The sequence below is a fragment of the Tenrec ecaudatus genome, chromosome 1 (genome assembly GCF_050624435.1).
Source record: "Tenrec ecaudatus isolate mTenEca1 chromosome 1, mTenEca1.hap1, whole genome shotgun sequence".
In the NCBI taxonomy this organism is placed as follows: Eukaryota; Metazoa; Chordata; class Mammalia; order Afrosoricida; family Tenrecidae; genus Tenrec; species Tenrec ecaudatus.
The window spans coordinates 94,323,019-94,350,210 of record NC_134530.1 but is presented as its reverse complement, the minus strand read 5'-3'; the positions used below and the strand labels follow the sequence as shown (position 1 = coordinate 94,350,210).

Here is a 27,192-nt window from a genome sequence, read left to right as displayed (position 1 = left end):
ATATTGAGTTTTTTAGAGCATAAGAAGAGTGTATTGTATTTCACTGATTTTAAGATGAGCACTTACTCCCCATTTGTAACACCCCCAAAATGGGGGTGGATTTTGTAATCATTGTCACTAGGATACACTAGCATTGGCTTAGCCGGCATCTTTCCCACCATTTTCTTAGTCTTATGTAGCAAATGCATCTTATATTCAAGGGTTTCTCTAACACAGTGAAATATAATCACACAGGATTTAAGTGTGTCTGCGGAGTTTTAAAAAGCTTTTTTCAGGTGTGACATTGGACCGACAACTTCAGCATCGTCACTCTCATAAAAGATGTTATGCGTAAGCCTGATAGAGAGATTTCTTATATGAATTGCCGTGTAAGCCAGCAGATTAGACTGGTTCATAAACATATGGTGTATGAATTGACTTTCAACTTTATTTATGTTGTTCCTGCTATATTTGCCCCGAATTTGACTCGAGGGCCTGAAAGGACAGAAGACATGTCCAAAAAGTAGTGTGGTGGGAGCAGAAAAATATTGAGCCACCAAGTGCAGGGACATTTGCTGCTGAAATCCTCTCTCTGAAGCCAGCCATTTGACTCCATTCAGTTGATGTTCTCCGTGAGCCTGGAGAGGCCTCGGTGCTGAACAGCCAAATCACATCCTGCCCAGAAAGAGAGAAACAGCGGTCCCCATGGAGCTGTGGGCCACTCAGTCCTTTGACTTGACAGCTATTTACTCCAGAGAGCAGCCGCCTTCAGGAGGGAGGCCGGCAGCAGCAAGGGGAAATAAAGAGGAGGAGGGGGAGGAATGCGTTGGGGAGATGAAAACCAAAAGAAAGTAACAGAACCAACAGATGAAATCAGATTGCCCCTCAGATAAGAAACACGGAGACTACCCTCTCACGTGGCCCTTCCTTGTGGAAACCCTCTGTGGTTCAACTTGAAGAGCCCTGTTGGGAAGTGTGGGGCTGCTGATGGCGGTGTCGGCAGCTCGAGTCTGTCAGCTGCTCCATGGGAGAAAGATGAGGCTGTGTGTTCCCATAGAGATTTACGGTTCCGGAAAACCAACGGGGGCTGTTATACTCTGCGTTAAAAGGTGGCTAGGAGGTGGAATCGATTTGATGGCAGTGGGCTTTTCGGGATTGGATGGTTTATCTTGAAAATTTACAGTGGGGGTATGGCCAAGACCTTGGATTTCCACAGCAGGGGGTGGGAAGCACCATGCATGTAATTCACAGGGGGGCATTGTTCACAGGCTGCGTGCGCGTCATTTTCTTTGTGAATCTGAGTGGATTCAAAGCACGTGTCAGATGTTTTAGCTGCGGTCATGGGGGTTTGCCCTTCTGAGGGGCAGTTTATGCTTCTTCTGTTTTCTCTGTGACCAGTAAGGCAAATCACCCGGAGAACCCATTATCTTGAGGAATAAACAAATCAGAGAGGGACTGGAGAAGCGACACTAGCTATCAAGGCACATTAAAGAACAGGAGTTCAAAAATAAGACTGCGGTGTCCGGGAAAAAAAAGAGCAAGAGAAATGGCTTATTGACACTTAAAAAATAAGAAGCCTCCTGTTCCCCAGCTAAGGATGCAGATAAGCAACAAACCTGGCTACCTGAGTAATGGAAACACCCATCGAGTAAAAACCACATAGAGCTGGTTGCCGGTGAGATTTCCTCCTCATGGATCAGGGAGGTGTGAGCTGTCGCTATGAAAGCTACAGAGCATGTGATGTACTTGAAACTCTTCTTGGGGTTTCAAGGCACACCTGAAAGATGTAGTTGCTTATGTTTTTTCCCCTCCAGGAGTTGTAAGCTTCAGCCAAGCTATGAGCTCCCACGGACAGCTCTGTACTGGGCTCGTCTGCAAGCAGCAGCTCATGCTCATCTAACGCTGGTCAACGAGTTTCCCAAGCAAAGTGGGCTGGCTCAGCTGTCTCTTAATAGGGGAGTTTGTGAGGAGAGTTTCCAACAGGAAAGGAATGTGGACTGGGGTTCCACGGGAAAGCCCCACCCCAGTCAAGGGGGTCACTATGCAGAAATGAAAGAGGCAGGCAAAGCCTGTGGAAGGCAGGTGAGATGGCGTTGAGACAGACTAGTCTTGGGAAGAGGAAAGTCACTGCAGGCAAAAAGAGGCATTGGACTCTGGGGAAGCAATCCAGCCAAGTAGCCATTCTTACTCTTCACTTTCCCCACACCGTGAAGGAAGAGGCGCAAAGGGAATTACTGAAGATTCCAGCCATGAATTACGTCTCTGGGAAAAATGGGTCACCCATCACTGTCAAGCACTAAAAACAAAAACCTAAAATTATGATTATTTTTAAATTTGCCCAAGCCTGACAATGCCAATGTTAATGCCATTTGTTAACATAAAGCCAACCAAAAAATGATGAAGCAAAGAACAGATTCAAGAAAATAAAGTTCTAAATTCTGTGTGATTTCTGATGCACTACTCTGGCGGAATTCAACTAACAACACTCCCCACCTCAAAGGAGACCACTTTGATTACAGGGAATCCGACCTGAATCACATGACCCCCCATCTGGGGGCTTTTCTTTGCACTAGTAGGAAGAGCTCTGTATGCAATCCCTTTAGACAAGGCCTGGGAAACACAAATGCTATCGTTCTTTCACTGGTCAAGTTGAGGTCCACTTCTGCATTGACTTTGCCTCCTGTGCTAAGAAGGTGCTTTTCAAATAAGGGTCAGATGATCACAGCAAAACACACAGCCAAACAATTTTAACCAGAAACACAGGGCCTTGGGGGTTCCAGGTCGCATAAAACAGCAGTCAAACCACAGGCGAATGAAAAGAGAGGAGGCCGTGTTTACCGACTGTGGGAGTGGTGGCTGCACTCAAGGAATTGGTGGACGAGATTGAAGAAGTGCTTTCAGCCCGGGCTAGGGGTGCTATCGGAGGAGGGCTGGAAGAGTGGACGGGAGGGCTAAAAGGTCGGGACTGTAGGGAGAAGAAAAGACAGGAAAAGTTAGACATACAAGCAAGCCGCAGTCCTTCCATTTCATATTGTTAATGGACCCTACTCCCGGCTATGATCTTTCAGGCTCTTGAAGGAGCACAAGTGAAATTATTTTCACCCTTGACTCAAAATACCTCCAGAGGAGCTTGTGCAATAAAGAGGAGCCGTAACCTAGAAACCTGCTAAACTCAGTCACTATGCCCAGGCTTAGAGATGCGGGGGGGGGGGGGGGGGACGCTGGGGGGGGGGGACTGCGATGTGGTCACTGGTTCTGTTCTGGGCCTGCGGATTCACCACCCTCAGGGAATAAAGTGGATAACATGATGGGAGGACGCACAGACATTTCAAGATTCAAATACAAACCATGGAGCTGTGCTGGCCCAATGAAAAAATCATAGGTATCAACAATTTGTGACTCGTGTGTGCAGATACCAACGAAACCTGCCTTTACCACCAGACCCTTGGGGGGCGGTGTGGTGGTGGTGGTGGGAATAGGTTTCCACCACTCCCCCTCCACCTCAGCCTTAACACACACAAAAAAAAACTTCTCAGACAAATTCACTGGTCCACAACTCTCCTACAACCAGCAGATTTTTTTATAGACTGGAGTAAAAAATAAGGACTTGTTCTCCAAAATTGGATAAATCATATGGAAAGAGCATCTTCCCTGTGAAAGGACTGAGCATTACTGCCTTAACCTGCTTCACCTCCACTGCAGCAGAGCTGCGGGTTGACCTGTCCCCACTGGCTGCAGTGGCTCCCTTTCACAGGGGCCATTTGTGTTGGGTTCTAATGCTCAGTCCTAATGGGGGATGCTGCGTCATGTCCAGGCACATATGAATCTGGCTGTCATCCCCCCTCCTGGTTCCTTTCCAGAGGCAGCCAGGGAGAGGGGGACCTACCACATCTCCGACTCCGGGTTTTCCTGGAGGTAGCTTTGGTCGAGACGGAGGTCGGGGAGGAGGGGGAGGTGGGGTGCTGCTGCTGCAAGGAGCCAAGGGGGTGGCCGGTCGAGCGGGGGATGATGCACCTGTAAAACAAACGGGTGTTACAAATGCTCGGGGACACTTGGGGCCATCGCAGTGCCATTGCTGGGTCCAGCCTTCCCCGGCCCGCAGCGACATCAGTCCTTCTGCCCGTCAGTCAGCGACTACTAAGCCAAACATCATACCACCTGGTTTTCTTCTTCAACAAAGAATCACTCAGCTCAATTAGGGTTGATGGCAGAAGCTGAAGCTCATTGCCTTCCCTTGTCATATAGCAACTGAGTGAAAGGTAAATCCTTCCATTGCTCTTTGACAGAACATCTATTCGCAAGCATCTTTTGGCTGCAGAAAAATAAACCCAACCTACTTCCAGCAAGCCGAGTTTGACTCCTAGCCACCATCTTAGAGCCCGTGCCCATTAAATTTAGGATAACATTTTCTTCTTTTTATAGAATGTACTTAGGTTCGAGACGACAAGGGAAGTTAGAAGTTTTCCACATGAGGGTTGTCGATTTTCTAACCCAGAGTAAGAGAACTGTTCTTTTTGTTGTCCTTTAAAATGTGTGCTCAATTTTACCAATTTGCTCCAGCCTGATAGAAAGCAAAAATATATAATACAATAAATTAGATATTGCATGAAATCTTTGAGTCTAGCACCTCGATATGCATATTGCATTTGGGCTTTTTTTTTTTTTAAAGGACGCTGCTTTGGAATCTATCTAGATAGACTTTTCCCGTGACGGTTTTTCAAAGAGCTGCTTGGATTTACCTTTCTGGCTATCAATGACAAGCATATGAAACAAGAAGACACACGGCATGCACATGACAGGGCACTGGTGGGGTCTCTGAGCATAGGGGCTTGTCTGTAGTCATACATCTGGGATGCCCCGGAAAATCACCGAGCTAACCTCCTTAAGAACATCAAATCAATATTCAAACAGGTCTTGCTTGGAAAGGTTCCAACTACTCCTGGGTATTTATTAGTTTGGTGTGAAATGTGGGCTTGAAATTATCCCATGGAAATTCTTAGACATCCTGACCCAGGGAAAAGATGGCCTCCTCACTGGAAAGCCAACACCCACCCACCCCCGCCCCCCGCTGCACGCATGCACACATACATATACACCAAACACAGCCCAGCTCTCTTGGAGAGTCCAATGTTGGCCTCCATATTCTTATAGAACTTTGAAGTTGAGCATCAAAACCCATCATCTCAGAATTTACTTCTTAGGAATGTCAAAGGGGGTAAAAATTATCACTCTTCTTGTTTAAACATTTTTAAACTCTTGCATGTGAGTTTCTGTGTTATTTATTGTAAATGTAATCACATTACTGGGGAATCCTGCTACTTATTGACATCATCCTTGCCTAGCCCCCCTCCCCCCATCCCTCTCTATAACCCCCTCCTCTTCACCACTACCACTTCCTTAAATTTCATTTCATTGGGTCAGGACTTGTGCTAGGCACTTTGCATGAATTTTCTATTTAATCCTCACAATATGTTTCTGAAGTCAGTATTGTTTTGATCTCAGTGTTTAGAGGAGGAGATTAGAGCTTAAAGATATTCAGTAACTTGCCCAAGGCCATACGACTCAAATGATCTACTTTACTCCAAAGCCTAAGCTCTTTAATACAACCTCCTGTACCCTTCATTTAGAGGAACCGTGGAGTGCCACATTTCAAATGAAGCCTATTTCTATTTTTTTTTGCATTGCCTGCACATTTCTCTCCATATAAATATTCATGGTCTTTGGTTAATCTCCTGAGGGGAGAGACATAGGATATTTTGTATTAGATCCTGCTACAAACATTTCTCTTGAAGATAGGTACATGTAGATATATGTAATATATAAGATTTGCATTCAGTATGTTTTTCACAAGGCAGAAGTTTCAGCAAAACAGGTTACATTTTTGTCAGGAAGTTTCATGAGGCTTCTCTGGGGATCTAGTTTAGCTTTAAGGAGCTGAGTTCAAGCCCACCAGCCACTTGGAAAAAGAAAGATTAGCTTTTCTGCTTCCATAAGGTGAAGATCCACAGTCCTGGAAACCCACAGAGTAGTTCTAGTCTGCCTTCCATGGTCACCATGAGCCAGAATGGACATGTGAGTTTGTTTGTTTCCAATATTTAAGTTTGATAGACTCATGTCTTAGTGTTGGCCAAACATCTGTCCGTGACTACTACAAAGCAATATTCTTCTGAAATAATTAACAGAAAACACCAACTGTCAATTCTTTTCCTACCTGTTCCAAAAGAGAAAAAAAAGGAAACAAAACCTCTGAGATGAAATCTTAGGATAGTATTAAGGGGTTGTCATCAAAGCAGTGTGAAATATTGAAAAAACACTGGATGAAGAGTCAGGTGATCTGAGATCGGGCCTAGTCTGGTTTTTAACAACTACAGGATCTGAAGCAGGACATTTTACCTGTTTGGGAAAATTAAACCCTCAGCTTTGGTTCCCTTGTTTGAGCAAATTAAATGTTTCCATGGTAGTTTATGTCGAAAAATTAAAAATGTTATGAAGTGTTCATTAACTATAAAATAGTACCCAAATGTTATGCAATAAATGTTAATGATAATGATAAACATGTTGTCTTCAGAAACAGATACAACTAAGTATATTATTTTTAATGGATTTAGTTAATTGTCTTCTTTTATCTCTATGGGGCTCTTTTAAACTTTTTTTTTAAAGCAAGTTGATTTAATTGATTTGTTGTGCAGCTAGGAAGATACGCAGAGAAGCAGGCCAGCACTTTAGCAGAGGCACTGCTGGGGAATCTCAGGCTCAGCAGAGGGGGGACGTTTAGAGCCTGAAGGGTCTTTCATAGCAGAACGATGCTGCCCGGTGGTTTTGTGCGATCACATAACCGGTTCATATTTTAAAAGCCTAGAAAGGCTCATATGTGTACGTCTTTATCTTTGCTACTCTGTTCTTCCCCTCCAGCAGTATTCATTGCCAAGAACAATGCTGAACAACCAGTTCAACAGTGACTTTTAGTTTGACTAATAAAACCCACAAAACTACACACAAAAAACCCTTACATATATATTAATTGGATTTTGTGATTTCAAAAAGCTGCCACTCGCTGACATGCTTTCAGTCCATTTCTGCTCCCAGGTGGCATCCTTTGAGGACCACATAACCCTGGTTTCAACGTTCCCGTGTTGCCTTCTGTGTGTGTGGGGGGGTGGGGTGTGTGCGGGGAGGGGAGTGGGGGCAGTGGAGTCTGCGGAGAGATGGTAAAAGGACAGGCTGTGGAACTCAAGAAACTGGGCTCTGCTATGTATTAGGTTTTGGCCATGACTAATTTACCTCTTTGAGCCTTAATTACCATATCATCAAAATGAGACTAAGGTACCATAAAGTTGTTAAGAGAATCAAAATATATGCAATTTGAAATATGTAACTAACTAAGCAGCCTTCCCAAACCATGTTCCTTAGGATACCGTGACCATCGATTTCTGGGACCAAAGATCAAATATATATACAACAAAGGGCTGCTTACCATATCTCTTTTTTGGAGTGTAGCATATTAAACGTATTTAGACAGGGTTATCCACTAACAGTTTTACATGCTGATGGAAAGTTCTAGAATTGTGCTGTCTAGTAAGACAGTCACCAATCACGTTTGGCTATTGAACTCTTGAATTATGACTCGTGTGACCGAGGAGATAGATTTCGGCCTTTGTTTAGTTTCAATCCACCACTGCGGCAAATGAAAACAGCCTGTAGAGTGAGTGTTGATACTTTGGGACCGAGAAGCTTTAGAAACACTGTAATCAGAAAACGCTTGCTGTTGTTGGCTGTGGTGGAGTCAACTCTGATTCATGGCCATCCGTGTGTGTCAGGGCAGACCAGCTCCTTAGGGGTTTCAAGGCTGTGACCTTGGGAAAGCAGATAGCCAGGCCTGTTTTCCAAGTTGCTTTTAGGTGGGGCTACCGGGTCAATTCAACCCTCTCTAGCTCAGACAGATTTGCTTATGAGTGAACGTGTGTGTATAACATTTATTAACAGGGTCTTAGTTTCTCAAGTTGGAAAACACTGCACTGGACTTTCTGTCTCTGTTACCACATCATATATCTTTCCCTGGACCCTAAACTTGTGCTGCAGACCAATAAAATGCTACTTCTCCTCCAGGCACACAACCCACCCGGAGTGAAGGCAGCCTCTGGTGAGTCCCAGCGCTCCAGGACAGCGACATTCTGGCCAAACAAGATATTTATAACATTTTGCCACAAGGACACCCTTGCTCTGGAAGTAAATTCTTAACTTCTGTCTTATAGTAGCAGTGATTCACGGGGCTGTAAGTAATGGCTACACTTAGTGGCCATCATTTTGCTATGAGTGGGATTTGAACAATAAGTAAAATGGTATCCAATTAAACATCACTGGAGAAGTATGGGACAGGTTAATCCCCACAGGATACGTGCTACAATACAAGGTAGGCAGTGAGAGGCATTGCTCATCTTTAAAACATGAGGCCAGTTCTAGTGTTTTAATCCTAAATTTACATTTCTGCCACTCTATGTATGTTCCATCAATAAAAGATTAACCAGCAAATAAGCTGGGACTTAATTAGTGAGAGAATGGTGCAAAGTTTTATTTATTCATGGCCTTCACTGGCTGAATTCAATATCCCACTTAGAAATTCAATCCTTTAATGCCAGCAATGGACAGTTCTTTCCAGCTCAATTATTAAAAATCAATGGTCTTCACTGGTAACATTTACAAATAATTCAAATAAGAAAAGAGTAGCTAAACATCAAAACACATAAATTCTTAAAGACTCCAGAAATCAAGTCCACACTCCCCACTTCACACATCTGATCAGTGACTAAATTGTGGAAGGTGATGGAGGAACCACCAAAGAAAAAATGAAGTCTACCCGCCATTGAAGGTTCTTATTCTGAGATCACAGCGACTCATCCCTGAGGGTGGGTTACTCTTTGAAAAGATGGGCCCACCCAAGGAAGGTCATAGAAACTCCTGAAGCGGATCCTCTGCAATCCGAAAAACAGCTAGCGTTCTTAAAGTAGGGCAGCCAGAGGTCTGAAGGTTCTTTTTCCAAAAGAGAAGGGAACTGTGTGCCTCCCGAAGAACCTAAACACAACAGAGGGGTGCATTTGGGTAGTCTGCACTTCCTGAACCAATGGATCGGAGCACAATGGAGCACACTTGAGAGAAGGGTTTTGGTGAGCTTGTTGCTAACATTACTGCGAACAGTACGGGTGGGCGTCCATGGTCAAGTAAGCTAAAGCTGTTTGGGACCCAGGCCTTACAATGGTGCCTGGAGAGGATGGTGGTCCAGAACAAGCACTCAGAATTGGACAGACCTAAGTGCGAATCCCTGCTTGATCCCTTCTAGCTTGACAGTTTTGTATCTCAGTTTTGCTTGTACAATAGGGGTGGGGGAAGACAATAGGATCTACCGTGCCTGCTGCTTGAAAGGATGCAAGAATGTGCATGTAGCTGTGAGCCTGGTGCCTGGAGAAGAAACGGTAAAGCTGTTGTTTTTGTTGACAGAATAGTGGTCCTGGGAGGACCCCTGTGATAAAGAAACATGCTAACATTGTTTAACCTAATGCTTCTCAAGCTTAGCACTGAATCGCTTGTTCTCTTTTTGCGTGTGTACACTGGTTTTTGTGAACACTGAAAAGAGGCAGCCATGATGACTGACTATAGAAGGAAATAGCCTTTCGTGTGTCTCCTCCTGGACCTGGTAGTAAACCTGGCTGCTGCTTTCAAAGCAAAAGGAAAACAAGTGATGAGGGATGACAGCTAAGCCAAACCCACGTGCACACGAGGGATGAGGCTGGAGGGTCTGGCCAGACCAATTTGGCTGAGTGGAATCAAGGAGATAGAAGATAATGCACTGGGGACAAGGGGGTTCTCTTACTGTTTCTCTGCATGGATGGCAGGTGTTCCCCTCACCTCATAATTAGAAAACACAAAGTGAAGTATCACATCTAGAAAACCCCAAATGCAATGTCAAATGGAGCCCTATGGAGTCCCAGAAGAGAGGTCTCTGATAGCCCTTTCCATCATCACCGTACACAAAAGTTGATATGACAGCCGGATAGGATGCCAAATGGTCAGAAGGAGAAGAGTTTTGTCTCCAGTGATGGCTTGATTAGTTTGGGGATAAAAGAAGACATTGTCTTTTTGCTTTCCCCCCAAATCTTTATTTAAAACATCATTCTCTGCTGAGTCAAAATTACAGAGTGGTCAACATGGCTGCCATAACTCCTCCCTCCCCACTTCCCCCCACCATATAAACGACCAGCAAGATCGAGGATCCTTGGGAAGGCATCTAACAAGGGACTCTGACCTTTCACACGAGTACCTCTCAGAGTGACATCCAGTGTTTATCTAGAGTTTATTTGAATTCCAAACATCACGGCTTGCTTTAAAAACAGACATTTGCTAACCGCAAGGTGGGAGGCGGGGTGCTCCTAAAGGGCGGGTGCAGGGCAGAAAAAGCATCCACAGACTGGGACTATGACTATGAGCATTCGATGGGTTAGGACATGCCACGGGGCCACAGGACACCCAAACCAAAGGAGGAACAGCTGAAGCTGTGAAGCCGCTGCCAGGCAGGAGGAGGGCGTTGCTCACACTGTCGCAGCCAAGGCCATTCCCTGTCACACAAAGCACACCAAACAGCAAGACCTACCACTGGCGGTCCCCGTCCCACTGCCGGAGCCGGGTCCGGGGGATGAAACCACAGTCCTGTAGGTGGGTGGTGGTGGGGGAGGCGGGGTTGCTCTCTGTCCCAACCCAAAATCTTTAGGAGACGAGATTGTTTCTAAGTAATCATCCTTAATGAAGGTCTGCTCAGCAGCTTTCTTCTGGACATCTTCTAAATTGAGCGGTGCTGGAACATTTCGAGGAGGGCCGGGAGGGCCAGGAGAGTCGGGAGAGCCAGGAGGGCTGGGGGCCCCTGGGACAGCCGGGGCACCAGGAGGACCTGGGGCTGGGGGCTCAGTTGAGTTGCCTGATGTTGTTGGTGGGGACACCACCTTTTCCCGTGCAGTCAAATCTGGAGTAACATGTTCCGGGGATGTGTCAGAAAAATCAACCCACTTTTCTTCCGTATCAACAGCAACAGACTTGGGGGACAACACTGGGCCAAAAATGCTGTCCAGGTCATTGATCGATGGTAGTGTTTCAACTCTGACCTCTGTGGCTGACTGGTCATTTCCTGTGGTTAAAGCAGTTGATTTTAAACCTTAATTGGCTGTATTAACGTGGTGATAGTTACAAGCATGAGGCAAAGCCTGGTAATCAAATAGCCTTGGGAGATGCCTCAATGGATGGATTTTAAGATGCAACATATCTACATTGGATTAGGAGCTGATACGAGGGAAGATTTCCATTTTCCCTGCTTCCATCATGTGAGCTTCCTTGTTTTATGCTATCATTTAGCTTTTTGCAGGGTACCCAAAGTTGGCCACATCCAACATCGTTAAAGCTGTCAGCCTCATTGGGCTCTCAGAGGCTGCTCACAAATGAACACATGTGGAGTGTTGAGAAGGCAGTGTCAGAGCCACAGAGCACTCTCACCCCTGTAACTGAAATGTCTGAGAGGTAGGTCCACTTTTGAAAACCTCCCAGTGTTTTAAAAAACTTTAGTATCTTGTATACAATGTCCCTATTCTATGATATTAAATAACGTGCATGATAAACTACATAATCTCTGATTACACATGATTACATCATGAGTTGGATACACCAGAAACACAGCATGAAGATCACTGAGACACTCACACTCACAGATTTACACACACACACACACACACACACACACACACACACACACACACCACACAAACATAGGTTACCGAGAAGGTATTTGGTCATTATTAGAACAGTTAAATACCTACCTGTTTCATAGGAAAGAAAATGATATAACAGCATTTTTATAAATTATTTTCAAGTCTAACCTGTTAAGATTGTTGGCAAGGCAGTGATGCATAAAACATAAAAGTCTGTTTTACCTAAACATTAGAGTGAATGATTCCTTCTAATTCATCTCAAGAACAGAAAAAAAATTAAAACCAGCCTTCTACAGCTTGACACGAAATGCTTGATGATGAGACATGTGAGGAACTGTAAACATCTAAACACGTGATCACTCACATTAGAAACCATTATCCCATTACCTGCATAGCATGAGTAGATGCTCCAAGAAATAGAAACGTCTTTAACCTGTTAAATAACTCTTTGGCTGTAAGAACTGGCTTAGTATGTGCATACTTCCAAGTTCAAAAACTTATTTCAAAGGCTATAATAATACAGATAAGTGAGATACAGCACTTTGCATGAGTTACAACATTTATGATATTCTTTGCTCGCCTGTTGTGGTGCTAAGTTGCCGTAGAGTCGGTTCCAACTTATAGAGACCATATGCATATAAGAACAAACCACTGCCTGGTTCTGTGACCTCCCCCCCCCCCCCGTAACCCCTGTAGGTTGGCACCCGCTGTGGCGCCGCCATGGCCATCTCTCTTCCTGAAAGCTTTCCTCTTTTTCCGTGACCCCTCCTTACCAGGCAGATAGCCTTTCCCGGGGACTGAGCCTTCCTGAAAACATGTCCAGAGTTTGTGAGCCAAAGCCTCACTGTCCTTGCTTCTGAGAAATATTCTAGCTATACTCTCTTCAAAACAGATGATGTCATTCTTCTGACAGTTCCTGCATAGTCAATATCCTTTGTCAACACCGTAATTCAAAGACATACATTCTTCTTCAATCTTCATCATTCCTTGTCCAGTTCTCCCGTGCACATACAGCCATTGAACAGATTCTGACGTAGGCCGGGCACACCGTAATCCTCAAAGTGACATCTTTATTCCTTAACACTTTACAAGGGTCTGTTGCAGATTTGTATAATGTAAAATATGCCTCATGGGATTTCTTCACTACTGCTTCCATGAGCATTGACTGTGGTTCCTTGTGTCCTGTGTTACTTTGGGCAGTTGTGAGCGTTTCTGTTTTCTTTATATTGAGGTCCGATCTGAGCCGCGGCTCCAGTCTCCCATCTTCCTCAGGATGTGCTTCCAGCCTCACTGCTTTCAGCCAGTAAAGTTGGCCCGTTTGCATACCGCATGTTATGATGAGTCTTCTTCCCATCCCGATGCCACATTCTTCTTCAAATAGGTCAGCTTCTCAGACTAGCTGCTCAGCACAGCGAATGAATAAGTATGGTAGAAAGATGCACCTCGGGGCCCCGCATTTTCTCACTCTAAAGCAGGCAGCGTTCCTTGTTTGGTTAGAATGTTGGACTATTGGCTTTTGTGCATAATCTTCCCACGTGAAAGTAATTATTCTGGAATTCCAATTCTTTGCCGTGTTATCCATAACTTTTTATGGCACACATAGCTTAAAGCATTTGCTTAGTTAATAAAACGCAGCCAGACATGCTTTGGGCATTCTGTTTCCTTAAGCCAAGATCCACTGTCTCCTGAATCCGGCTTGGATTTCTGGCAACTCCCTATGGATGTGCTATGACAATCATTTAAAAATTATCATCTACGGCAAGACTGTACTTGCATGTAGTTATAAAGATAGTGCCAGCAGGGAATCCAGGGTGGACGATACCTTCAGGACCAGGGGTGTGAGGGGCGATGCTGGGAGAGTGAAGGGTGAGTGGGTTGGAAAGGGGGAACCGATTACAAGGATCCACATGTGACCTCCTCCCTGGGAGAGGGACAGCAGAGAAGGGGGGAAGGGAGACTCTGGACAGGGCAAGATAGGACAAAATAACAATCAATAAATTATTAAGGGCTCATGAGGGAGGGGGGAGGGGGAGGGAGGGAAAAAAAAAAGAGGACCTGATGCAAAGGGCTTCAGTGGAGAGCAAATGCTTTGAGAATGATTGGGGCGGGGAATGTATGGATGTGCTTTATACAATTGATGTATGTATATGTATGGATGTGATAAGAGTTGTATGAGCCCCTAATAAAATGTTTAAAACAAAAAGATAGTGCCAGTTGGCTCGACAGGTGCCTTTCAGATTTCATGGCTTAGATGAGTGAACATGTTCATCATCATACTAGTTTGTTGAAACATCTCAATGGAAGTCTATCAATTCTGGGAACTTGTTTTTTGGTAATAACTTTCATGCAGCTGGATTTCTTCCTTCACTATCATCGGTTCTTGATATTTTACCTCCTGAAACATTTGAACTTTAACTCTTTTCTTTTCCCATTGTTATTACCTGTGTTATCAGTATCTCTATAAATACAACAGTGCTTTAACCATTAAGTTATAAAAGTGAATCACTATGAATAAAATCCCAAATTACATGCTTAAAAATGTATATAATATGTACATGTAGTATTAAATATTAGAAGAGTAATTAATCATAACTCAAATAAATCAAAACTTGGGAAAATGGAATTATCTTTTCATTTCATGAACTTTTTGAGCCCTCTTGTGTATAAATGTTACTTAAGTTTTTAAGAGGAATGGAATGGAATATATCATATAACTTTGTCAAAAAGTTTTCCCACATACTAATATTTCCCCTATGTTAATAATATTCTAAGTTCTATACAGGGGCTAGTTTAATGATACCATCACTAGGGTCTGTAAAGGCCCCATGGAGGTCACGTATAGTATCCCTCAAAAAACAAAAGCAAAATCTAGTAATGATGCCACTACAGTTGAGCAGGGCTGTATCACTCGACTAATTCTTTGGGGACAGTGACGCTGTGCATTCCCTCCACCGCCTTTTGATGTGACCTGTGTCATTCAGCCTTTAGCCATAGAACCCCTCAATATTAAAAATCACGTCGTGATTTTTTCGTTCATTTTTGTCAGCTGGATTAATGTCAAGCATGCACTCTTGTTTCAGTTTTACAACCCCAGGTATCTGCACATTTCAGTATATTATTACTTCATTTTGATTTCTTGAGGCATCCTTAGAAATATTCAGTTCAGCTTCTTCACTCTGTCATTTCTTCTATTGGCTTTAACTATTCTACACTAAAAAATACATCCTATTTTCTCCTCTGACCTATATTTTAAAAACTTCTAACCATTTTATTGACATATCATCCACATACCATAAAACTCAATGTTTTAAGCATAACAGAAAAGTTGCACAATCATCCCCAAAATCAATTTATTTTATTTTATTTTTTTCCCCAAAATCAATTTTAGAACATTTTCACGACTATTGTATTCATTACTAGTATAAACTCCCCCCATTTCCAACCTTCCCAGCCATAACCCTAAGAAACTATTAATTCAGTTACTGTCTCTATAGATGTACCTATCCTAGATTTATACATAAAATCATGCCAAAAAGCAAAACCCCAACAACAACAAAACCACAGAACACTCATAATCCAAAAGAAAGTAGAAAAAAAGAGAAAGAAACTAGAACAAATTAAAAAATGAGTCAACAGGGAGAGCAAATGGTGAAACGTTGAATCTTAACCTAATGGCATCTGCATTACTTCACTTTCTAATACATTTTGTCAGATACCAAGGCTAATTCATATCCCTGGTCAATAGTCCAACCTACATTTTGAATTTTTCCTTTCTTTTTTACTTTTATTTTCTTCATGCATCATAACTTGATGTAACCCTACAATCTGTCTACCTTTGGTAATTTGAGTTCAATGCATCAAATCAATTTTGAGATGGTCTCTAAACATAGGTGGGATATTCTTGAGTGTACTTTGGCTTTTATTGATTTATTTTAATTTTCTTCCACCTCAAGTTGAACTTGCTTATGAGCATTCGATGGCTTGTTTTTCAGTTCGCCTTTAGCCTCGTTCTGCCTGATGATAACTGAGCATTTCCATCTTCTCTTGTCACAATGCAGTTGATTGATTCTCATGTATGTCCATCAAGGAACCTTAATGGTGTAGTGGGATATCCACTGAGCTGCTAACCACAAGGTCAGTGATTCAAACCCAACAGCCACTCTGTGGGAGAAAGATGAGACTCTCTACTCCTATAAAGATTTAAAGTCTCAGCAACCCAAAGTGGACCTTCTACACTGCTTTACAGGGTCACCATAAATTACAATGGACTACTACATGGCTATGTTTTTGGTTTCAGTGAATATTTTCATCTGAAGAGGTTTACTTATGTAGCTGCTTATTTTCAACAAATAAGGTGTTTGTCTTACAAAATTTAATCATATGATTTTTGGAATGGTTTATCACCAAGACCTCCACCCCCACCCCCAATAACCAATCCTTCTTTGTTTCAAACTTTCATATTCCAAGCAACAGTAAATTATCAATGCATCTTGATTGTGTTTTTGAATAATTTTAGTGTGCAGAAGTTAGTAAAATCTTTAATTTCTTCATCTTTGGCAATAGCGGATTCCGTGTGTAATTTTGATTAGCAGCCAAAGAATCTGGTCCTCCCTGTGGGTGTGTAAATATCACCTTAGCCCTCACGGTGCTGTACTTCAGGCTCGATCTCCACATGTGCCTTTTGATGATGACTGCGCTGCCTCTTCAGTCTCTCATCCCCGATACAGCAGACCAGATGATGGTTCGCTGGATAATATCTAATATCCGTTCATTTTGGCTCAGTAGTGACTAGAATGGTGATCTTTATGCACTCCATCTCATTTTTTATGACTTCCCATTCATCCTTTGCATTTTCCACAATCAATGATTAGTGGGTATTTGCAACTGATTCCTTTATGAGCCGTGGCACATACACAAATGAAGGTGTCAATGGTTTTATCCATGTCAGTGAGATCGACTCTACTGGGAGGAGGCCGCTCTTCCTCAGTGACGCTTCCAGGGCTGTCCAATCTCAAGGAGGTTTCCCTCCTACCCATAAGATTTTCACTGGCCTTTTGTTTTGGATCTTTATTATCAGGTCCTTCTACCTAATCTGTCTTAATCTGGAAGTTTTTAGAAACCTTGTCCACCATCAGTGACCTTGCTGGTATATGAAATACCGGTGGCAGCATTCAGCTTAATGGGAACACATACGCCATGACAATATGACAAAGCGTCATATGTGTGATACTTTTTGCTGGTCAATAAATTTATATCTAATATAAGTTATAAAGAGCTCTGGTGGCATGGTTGGTTAAAGTGCTCAGCTGCTAACCAAAAGGTCAGTGGTTCAAATCCACTAACCAATCTGTAAGAGAAAGAGGTGGCAGTTTGTTTCTGTTCTGACAACCTGGGGATCCTTGCGGGGCAGTTCTATTTCATTTTACGGGGTTACTATGAGTTGGAATTGACTCGACAGCATTGGGTATCAGTATTATAATGTATAGGAATTAATGATGGCAAAATGGCCTGAATTGGCAAGCACCTTTCTTTATGATACTTTGTAATGACTATTAGACTTGGCTTTCTATAAATTTCATAGATGATGATGCTTTGCATATTCCCTGCTGATAAGCATCCCACTCTGTAGCTATCAAAAGCTCATCAGGCTGCATACATAGCAAAGCATGAGGCTGCAGTAGAATTCCACAGACACATAAGTATTACTGCTTTAACTTGCAAGTCCAAGGATACTAAGTAGATTATACGTGGTATGAATACATGGTATTAATTTTTTAGAAAATACAGTATGCCTCACACAAAAAATGATCTGTCCAAACACATGCAGTAACTCCTTGCCATATTTCATAATCCTTACACATCTCTTTGCTATGGGATAATAGATCATTTAATAACTACTGGGAAAGAAATTCCTACCACCCAAGTATGCTGTGAACCTTGGGAAACGTTTTACATTTTTAAAGACTCAACAGTTTTCGTTCTAGCAAAATTTTTACTGTTCTTTAAAAAAATACCTTGAAACAGTGTTCATCTACAAATCACTAAAGTGAGATCCAATGAAGTGAGATGATAATTAAGCAATGATTTTTCAGGCTGAGATTATTCCTATGTAAATGTAGCCTCCATTCAACAAACTTAAAATAGAAAAATTAATAGAAAAAGCAGCCCTTTTGTGGTGCTTTACCATAAGTCTGCAGAGTCAACTGTAATGGAAGGAGAGATAAATGTAAACATTTTTAATGCTAAGCTTCTGACACTTTAAGGGTTTGTCGAGGCCTGGGGTCACTTCTCTGTCACATTATCCCAGAGTAGAAGAAATGAGAGCTCACCTGGTCCAACAGGTAAGGGGGAGCCTGTTCGGGGTGGGGTTGCTGGTACATTTTTAGGCGGCAGTGGTGGAGGCGCTGAGAAGAGAAGAAAAGTCCTGCATTATTGCTCACTTTCTCCAGTATAACTGCTAACTTTCTCCCCAAATTACACAATACACTTTAGACAAGCGGGATTTGCGCTGTCATTCACATGCCTTTGTTGGGACTAGACTAGCCACCTCAGTTTTTAAATTCAAAGCAAGAATCTAGAGGAAGTAACATTCAGAACCTTCCGTTTTATGATAGTGAGAACTTGCCAAAAGAATATCAAGTAGTAACAGTAACATTACTATTTTATTCATACATTCAGTTCATTCAAGGTTTGCTAAACCTTAAGTGCCAACTAAATTCTATGTCCTGGATTAAGAGCTAAGGACAGAGCACTGAATAAAATACAGCATCTGCCCTCAAAGAAATCATGTGAAGAGGCAATTATGAGCCAAGATATAACAAAGGGAACAACAGGCTGGGTTATTAAAACAGCTCATGTGGGGAGTTTTTAATCTACTCAGGAGATTCTTTTCTGGATCGAGACTGGAAAGATTTCTCAAGATTATATTCTTTGAATTTTACTCTAATTTTGAAAATCTGAAGCAAAATCATTTGGGTCAAGAACAAATAAGTAGGTTCTTTTTCTCTGAGGTAGAAAAAGCATCACATTAGGGCTCTTACCCAAATCTTCATCTTGTCAATTTGTGGATAGAATTAAGCATTATTATTTAAACAGAAATGTTTATTTTTCTTGTCATGTCATAGGCAATAGGGCCAAGAGCGCACACTAGTCTCATGGCATCCCCAGATGTCACCATGCATCTGAACAGGGCTCGACCTTTATGAATCTAGGAGTACCTCGGGGGTGATGCTACCTGGGAAGTGGGAGGTTCAAGTTCACACAGAGGCATCTTGGAAGAAACACCGAAAGCTCTGCTTGTCAAAAATTTGTCCACTGAGACCCCATGAGGCACAGTTCTATTCAAACCCACAAGAGCAGGAAGAAACTGAGGACAACTTCAGCTTCTTCCCTAGAAGCAGAGTGGGTCGTCACAGCCAAAGAGATCTTCCAGGTCCCTCCGTAACAGCACGAAGCGCCGCTTTGTCTCCATTCCTAGTTTTCTGTCTATTTCCTTCCATGTGCTTGGAGGGCGCACCGTCCATCCCCAGAACAGACACAACGAGCCACTACCGCCCAGAAATATAGTGCTCTGTGGTTTCTACTCCTGGTTAAGACCCTCTGTCAACCACACCTCACATGAATCATGTCCCCCCACAGTCAAAACAATCAGAGGCTCTGCACAGAATTACTCAAGATCGCCATGAACAAAGTATCATAAAAACAAGACCAAAAGAATATAATCATTTTAAAAGATCAGACTTGTCCACGCATTCTACCACAACCTCTGCTGTGCTGTCAGGCCCAAGTGTAGCACAGACAACTCGCAAACACCCCAACATCATCACATCAGTACTTCGCCGATTTACTTTCTTGGGATTTAGAAAGGGGTTTCTAGGAATAATCTGAAAAGCCCAGGTCCCTAAAGAAAGCTTCATAAAGGAAGTTAGAGGTTTTTCCTCTGATTTGCTTCCCAAGAGCTCTAAGAATTAATTAAAATCATGCCACTGGGTTCCACCTGCCCAGAGTTAGGGTGTGGAACTTAAAACAAATAAACACACGTTTTATACTTCATGTGGTCACTAGGGCCACAAAGCGGTGGTTAAAGTAGTTGACTCCCACCACCTCCAGGATCCCCTGCCGTGGTTTCTCTCTCCCATTCAGGCTGACTTTTCCCTCTGGCTTCTCACAGTGGCCTTCCCCTCCGTGCAGCAGCCCCCGCACGCTGCACAGCTGAGCGGCACCATCGCACCCCCATCTCTGACTGGCTTGCTTTTGCATTGTGTGATGGCCGTTGGTTCTTCAGCTCACTTGCTTGCTTCCCACGCTCTTCACATGTGTAATTATGTGACTGACCAAACATCATGGCACGTGGAACTATACAACCACGATTCAAGATAAATAATTTGACCTTATTTAAAAAAAATCCTGCCTTGATAGCCTTCTCTAGTGCTCTTTAACTCTAGAGCCTGTTGGAACAACATTTCTTAATTATGCAGTTCAGATGTTGCTTAAGTGGACTTTCTGAGAGTTGCCTAATTGCAGACTGCAGACAGACAGTAAAATGACTCACTCAATTTTCCAGACAGAACGGACCCGTAACTTACTTCCAGTGGGAAAAGGTCTCGTTAACTTTGGCGACTCGACGCTTGGATTAATCGGTTGGCTTGACCCCCATATTTCAGGCTGATCTAAAGGAACTGAAAATTAAAAAAAAATTGCAGTGTGAGTCCAAAACAGAATACTCCCTGGATTTTATAACTTAAGACATTAATTTAATGTTAAGCTGAATTAAGCTGCCCCTCCAACCCCAACTCCCTCCCTCTGCATCGTGTCCAAGTAATTTAGGAATGTGCTGTTCCTCCCTGTGTTTACAGGGAGTGAAAATGGTGTGTGCACGCGTGCGAGTGCGTGTGAGGGTGTAGGAGGGGTCTCTGTGTGTAAATTTTGCCAAGTACAACACATTTTCTACTTTTTCTCCCTGTTTGATCACTGGAGAGCATTCGATGTCAGCAACTACACTAACTTGTTTTCGGGCATCCATGTACAAATCAGGCATTGCTTTGCTGTAAGTTGGCTTGTTTAGAATTTACTCTGACTGTGAGGTCAAAGTGACAATGCATAGGCAAGGAATCTATAAAGGGTCCTCCAGGAATTTTCAGTAACCAAGTTTTAGCATGCTAAAGAATAATAAAATAATTCTAAGGTTGCTTGGTGAATATCTTATGAGACTATCAGAAAAGTCAGTCAACTCATCAATACCTAAAATGGATCCGGGCTGCATAAACTTAACTAGATATTGAGCCTAAAGACACTGGATTTAACATTTCCTCTTTGTTTTCGCTCCTTTACTCCCCATGTTTTGACTTCTTTATTGCTAAGGGTAACAATGGAAATAGCACCTCTTCTTATATAGTGCCTGTCAGATATCAGAAACTATGCAAGCACTCCATATTATTTTTTAAAGTTTTATTTTGATAAGTTACACCCTGACTGATGCACTAGAAAAACAGATCATAACGATGGAGAGTGGATGTTTCTTGGACCTCTCCCTCATGCTAGTGTTTCTTCTTTGGCTAACCGGGGCCAGATACGGCCATGCAGATTACTGGGTTGTTTTCTGGAAAGAACATGGGAGGTTAAAGCTTTGATCCTTTTCATTTGCTGTAGTCTTAGGTTATTCCTGTGTGAACTGGCAAAAATGTAATGTTGTTAATGCATATTCTGAATTTCTCAGAAACCAGCTGTTTCAAGGAAATGGCTGACAGACGTTCAAAATGGCTGATAGAAAGCTTGGATCTGGTTTGATGCTTTCAGCGGCCTAATCCAATATTTTGTATCAATAGAGTAGTTTAGATATGGATTAAGATAAGCTAAATAAGGATTGAACTTGAGTGTTTTAAGGATTGAGTTTAGTATCTGATTCGACTTTGTTTATGGTGATTGCTCCTGCTTATTATCGTGGATGTTAGGATTTATAGAAACAATTTTGGGAAGTGTGAAAATAGAGAGCTTGCAGACCCTTTTGCCTTGAGCCATTAATCTGATCTTCAGACAGGTTTAAGGCACGCCTGCAAGGAAGGTTCTGAAAGGCTAAACCCCACCCAGTACATTGGAGTACTCAGAATATTTGTATTCCAAGATCTAAGAGATCTGCCTAAGAGCTGTTGACAGAGTGAAGGAAATGGAACTCTTTGGATATTTGAATTTTAAGTGAATGGGTTTTGTCAGAAGCTGTAAAAAATCTGGAACCATGAAGAAAACTCCTCTCTAGGACTGAAGGTTAAAGGGAGCCAGTGGGCAGGCTGAAATGCTTGCTAGGTGACCACCTGGACCCCCTTGTGGAGTGGGAGTGAGAGAAATGCAGCAATAAGGAGATAGGTTGGGTCTGGTCACTGACACCTGTGGACCTGGTTTACTAGGAACTAGAGGAGATGAGAGCAGGTTGACAGGTCTGAAGTTCATGACCTAACACAAGGGGGCTAGGCTTGTTGAGAATTTGTGATGGGGTCATGGTCTAAAGGCAGGGCAACCAATGGGCACCCTGGTGAGGCTAAGTGAGGCAGCCCGCCTTGAGTTGACCAGAACCCACCCAGATGAAGATAAGATGGTTGAGCCTGTGAGCTGGTGTATATTGTTACTGACTTTATGGATGGCCTGTCCTGATTTGACTTTGCTCATGGATATGGATTTTACAAGGCTCCAAATGGAATGAAGATTCTTCATGTCAAAAAATATGATTGTCTTCTCAGAGCACTGGGTTGTTGTAAGTGGGCAGAATATAAATTGGATACCCCAAATTGAGGGGATAAAGGCACGAAGTGGTTGGCTTACACACTTTCATAGATGGAGGAATATATTCATCGGATTGTAGGATCAAGGTGTAGGTGTTACTTAACTGCAATTGTTAGGCATAAGATATTTTTGTTTTGTCACTTATAGAATATTCTGTTTAAAGGAGGGTGGCACATATTGAATTATATGCATTATAATTTTATCCTGTTAGGTACAGATATGATTTTATTATTGTTTGTTTGAGTATTATATATGGCTGAAAAGTTATGTGAACGTGTCAAATTGACAAGGGGGGGGTCTGTGGTAGTTACATAATCTAGTGTCAATTTTGGACTTGTGAGGATTAAGAGTGAAGAGGTGGAGTTTAGTCTGTCAATCGGGCCATAGCCAATGAGGCCTCTGTGTGGGCATGGCCTTCTCCTGAGGATTCTGGGAACTCCTGTATTCCCTCCTTGAAGGTGGAAGACACAAACTCTCTCTCTGCTTACTCCCTGCTAGACATTTCTGAAGAGAAACCTCATGAAGCTCCCCTGATACAGTCCTGGGAGCTGAAGGAACTGCATGGAGACCCCTGCCAGTGCTGAGATGCTTACAACGCCATTGGATCCACAAGACTTCCCACCCATTGGCCTGTGATCTTCCTGCATTCGGCATCATTGCATATGTTTTGTGAGTCTGAAGAAGACTTTATAGATTGTTATTGGACATATGGGCTAACACAGGACTTATGAACTTGATCTGGACTGGGCTGGGATGTTTTCTCAATGTTCAATTTCTCTTGTATATAAAGTCTTTTCTTATACACATATGCATGCCTATGAATTTGTTTCTCTAGTCTACCCAGACCAACACAATATATAATTTGACATTTTAACTCTTATAATGTATATGACTTGATGATGTTGATTAGATTCACATTCTTGTGCAAACATCACCATTAACTGTTCTAAAACATTTCAAATTTCAAACAGAAAGTCAGAACAAAATAATAACAATCACCTGATTTATTTATGGACACATAGTAGTCTTTTGTGTGTGTGTGTATATATATATATATATATATATATATATATATATATATATATATATATATATATATATAATATTTTGGCTACTGTAAACAATGCTACAATGAACATTGGTATATAACTATCTGTCTGAGTGCTTGTTTTCAATTATTCTGGGTATGGACAGCCACATGGACCTGCTTAATCAAATGGTAATCCTGTGGTTAATGCTTTGAGGTATTTCTGAACTGTTCCCCACAGTGGCTGAACCATTTTACATTTTTAAGAGCAAGGGATGAGGGTTCTAGCTTCAGCATATCTTTATACTTGTCTTCTTTTATTTAAGAATAGCTATCCTTATGAGTATAATGTGATATCTCATTATGATTTGCATTTCCTTAATAAGATGTCTTTGTAGCCTAATGGGTAATGAGTTTGGCTGCTAACTGAAAAGTCAACAGTTCAATATGACCATCTCCTCCAGAGGAGAAAGATAAGGCTTTCTACTCCCATAAAGATTTACAGTCTCAGAAAGCCGCAGGGGGCAGTTCCTCTCCATCCTATAGGTTTATTATGCATCAGAGTCAACTCAATGACAGGGGTTCTTTTTGGTTTCATGACTGATGAACGAGTTCTGGTTGCCCAGTGGTTAAGCACTCAAAGGGAAGCTTCCCAAAGGGAAGCAGACGTGCCATTCTGCGTCCATAAAGATTACAGCCTTAGCAACCCTCTGTCCCAGAGAGTCACTACAAAAAGGAGCCAACGGACAGCAATGGCTTTAATTTCTAATGACTTTGAACATCCTTTCACGTGCTTATGGCCAATTCTACCCCTGCTTTGGAGAAATGTCTATTCAAATCCTTTATATAATTTGATTGTGCTGTCTTTTTGTATTGGGTTGTATAAATACATTGTAGCAGAGCCAGGCTGGGCAGTCAATCAGATATGGGTTTGGATCCAGATTCCACATTTATTGTAGAACCTTGGGCAAGTTATTTAACTTCTCAGAGCTCCTGTTCCTCAGGTCCAATAGAAGGGTAAGAACAAGTTCACAGAGTTTAAAGGAGCAGGATTAGAAGAATGTAATGTTGTACAAATAAATTGTATATAAAACACATCCCAAGGCTGATTGAAGAACCTATAAAAAACAAACAAACAACAACAACAAAAATGAGGGCGGTAGAAAAGAAAGGTGTGGGCTTCTGAAGAGTTAGTGTATTTGGGGAAAATGTTGAAACTTTACAGAATATCAGGGGCTGAAGCTACAGAAAGAATAATCAAGTGAGGCTCAGTGGCAAGTCCAGGTGTGATCCCTTGTCTGTCACAAACCTCAGGGCTGCCCTTTGCTCTATTTTTTCCAACATGAACTCAAGCAATGTATATGTATATATGTATGTATGTATAGATATATATCAGCTTGAATGTTAAGATTTGATGTTTTTATTTTGCATTTCAGGTTTTCATAAAGCTGTGGGATAGCTGAAAGAAGGCCTTAAATTGGACACAAGAAATCAAACCCCATCTTTATTTTCTCCACAATTATGTCAGTAAATATGTGATTAATTATAGGTAAGCTAATAACATAGTTGAAGGCCTTATCACAGGGTCACTTACATAGCTGAAGGGTTATTTGGGAATTTTCTTTATACTTTTTCATAACTACATTATTCAAAATATTTCAGATGCAGTTGACTGGTGTCTCTCAACATCTGCTTCTCCTGTTTGCAGTTTGAGAGTGTGGTTGGTCATAAGGCACTGAATTCTCTCCTGGGAGACATGGGGACAGAAGGGACTCTGATTTGAAGTGACGTGCCTTTAAAATTTTTCCCTTACAAGAACCGGCAATAAGTTCTCCTAGCCCAGTGGTTCTCAACCTTCCTGATGCCGTGACCCTTTCATACAGGTCCTCATGTTGTGGTGACCACCAACCACACAATTATTTTCGTTGCTACTTCGTCACTATCATTTTGCAACTACTATGAATCGGGCGACCCCTGTGAACGTGCCATTTGACCCCCCAAAAGGGTCGTGACCCACAAGTTGAGAACCACTGTGGCCTTTCTTGTCTTTTCTTCTGATTGGAGGTGATGAGCCCTGGAGCAGCCATCTTTGGTACAAAGATCAGGGCCCTGTGCTGAGAATGTCAGGGTCACCTTGCTGTGGTGTGCTGATGAGGTGATTCAGGTGTTAAACCTATCAGACAGAGTGAAGTTGTTCCTCAGGGTCTACAGAGAAACATATCAATAGGCCTTTTCTCCCAGGGAGCAGCTGGTGGTATGAAACATAACCTTTTGGTTCGCAGCTGAGAATTTAACCACCGTCCCGCTAGGACCACTTAGGTCTACCCTAGCTCTTAAACTCGTGTACTACATACTTCGAGATGGTTAACATGCGCAGAAACAAAACTCTATCTTCTTAGATTCACCCTTAGAAACACTTCGATGTTTTTTGATTGTTTGTTTGTTATTGTGGGTTAGCCTACTCATTCTGCTTCCAATACTGTCGTCTTAACATATTTCATTTTCTTCACCAATCCATCCTGGGGGTGGGGGTGGGAATTACCATAGTGTTCTTATGTCCAATGCTACTAAAGATGTCACTACTGGACGTAAATGTATTTCAGGAATGTATTAGATTCTATTTTATAGAGAATTCCTTTTATATCAGAAAGCTAGGTAATATGTGCAGCCACTAAAATGAAATTTAATTCTATATATGAGTACTTATTTATTAAGTTATACTGTCATATAATTCACATGTTATAATTCAATAGTTCAGTCATATTAAAAAGAGTTGTATAATCATATCCACAATCAATTTTAGAACATTCACTTCCTTCTTGTACCTATTGTTATAAGCCTCTATTCCCCCCTAATTCCTTCTGCTAGACCCTCCAAGAAATCATCAATGCAGTCGCTATCTCTATAGTTTCATCCATCCTGGATTTCATATACAGAAAACGGAGAAAATAAAATACATCAAAGCTAAACAAAACCCCCACTAGACTCTGCGTAAGAGTGAGGCCCTTCCCAACCCTGTACTATGGCCAGCAGGGATTCACCAGTGGCTGATCCCTGGGTGGACCCTGTGGACGGATTTTGGGCTCCTACTGTCATCCCTAGCCTTCTGAAAATGTTGTGTTCACAATTTACGCTCTGGTACCATTTCCTCCTACCGATTTGGATGTTATTATGTAAACTCGTTGGATCTTACAGGCTATAGATGAGCATTTAGTAGGGAAGCCCATTAATGATGACAGAAATGAATGTCTTCTGTCCCCTCCCCACACTATTTTACTTATAAGTTGCTAAATAATTCAAAGGCACTGCTGGCTTGCGTGCTTGTGAACAATGTCTTTTTTGAGCAGTGCAGCTGACACGTGCATTGATGCCATCAAACAGGGCGAATGTGGTCAGACAGCCTGGGTCACACAACAGTGACTATGAGGAGGAGCGTGATGGGGCCACTCTATTGTGCTCCTAATATTACCGCAAACGAGGGCTGATTAGCTCACGAAACATTTGCTGCCATGGTTTTGGTAGATTTGCAATAATACTTTCTGACCTCTTTAAGGAGTGAATTTGTAAGCTATGAATTTTTTTAAATGGGGAAATAAAATTTTAAATCTTACAATAATAGATGTCTTCACACTAAACTAAACTTTTCTTTCATAGGAGAATCTGATGCTA

At 42.2% G+C, this 27,192-nt stretch overlaps 1 protein-coding gene across 5 annotated transcripts in view; it reads right to left on the bottom strand.

Moving 5' to 3' along the window:
- Positions 1 to 27,192, bottom strand: part of SGIP1 (SH3GL interacting endocytic adaptor 1) — a 276,053-nt gene that overhangs the window by 68,526 nt on the left and 180,335 nt on the right. For 3 of the 5 annotated variants that reach the window (XM_075557225.1, XM_075557219.1, XM_075557228.1), the window contains 5 exons: positions 20,309 to 20,401; positions 18,053 to 18,127; positions 10,622 to 11,149; positions 3,866 to 3,993; positions 2,818 to 2,944 (listed from right to left, as the gene is read on the bottom strand). In XM_075557225.1, coding sequence (XP_075413340.1) covers positions 2,818 to 2,944; positions 3,866 to 3,993; positions 10,622 to 11,149; positions 18,053 to 18,127; positions 20,309 to 20,401 — 951 coding nt within the window. The remainder of the gene's footprint in view (positions 1 to 2,817; positions 2,945 to 3,865; positions 3,994 to 10,621; positions 11,150 to 18,052; positions 18,128 to 20,308; positions 20,402 to 27,192) is intronic. The other 2 variants (XM_075557230.1, XM_075557232.1) reach the window with 1 other exon arrangement.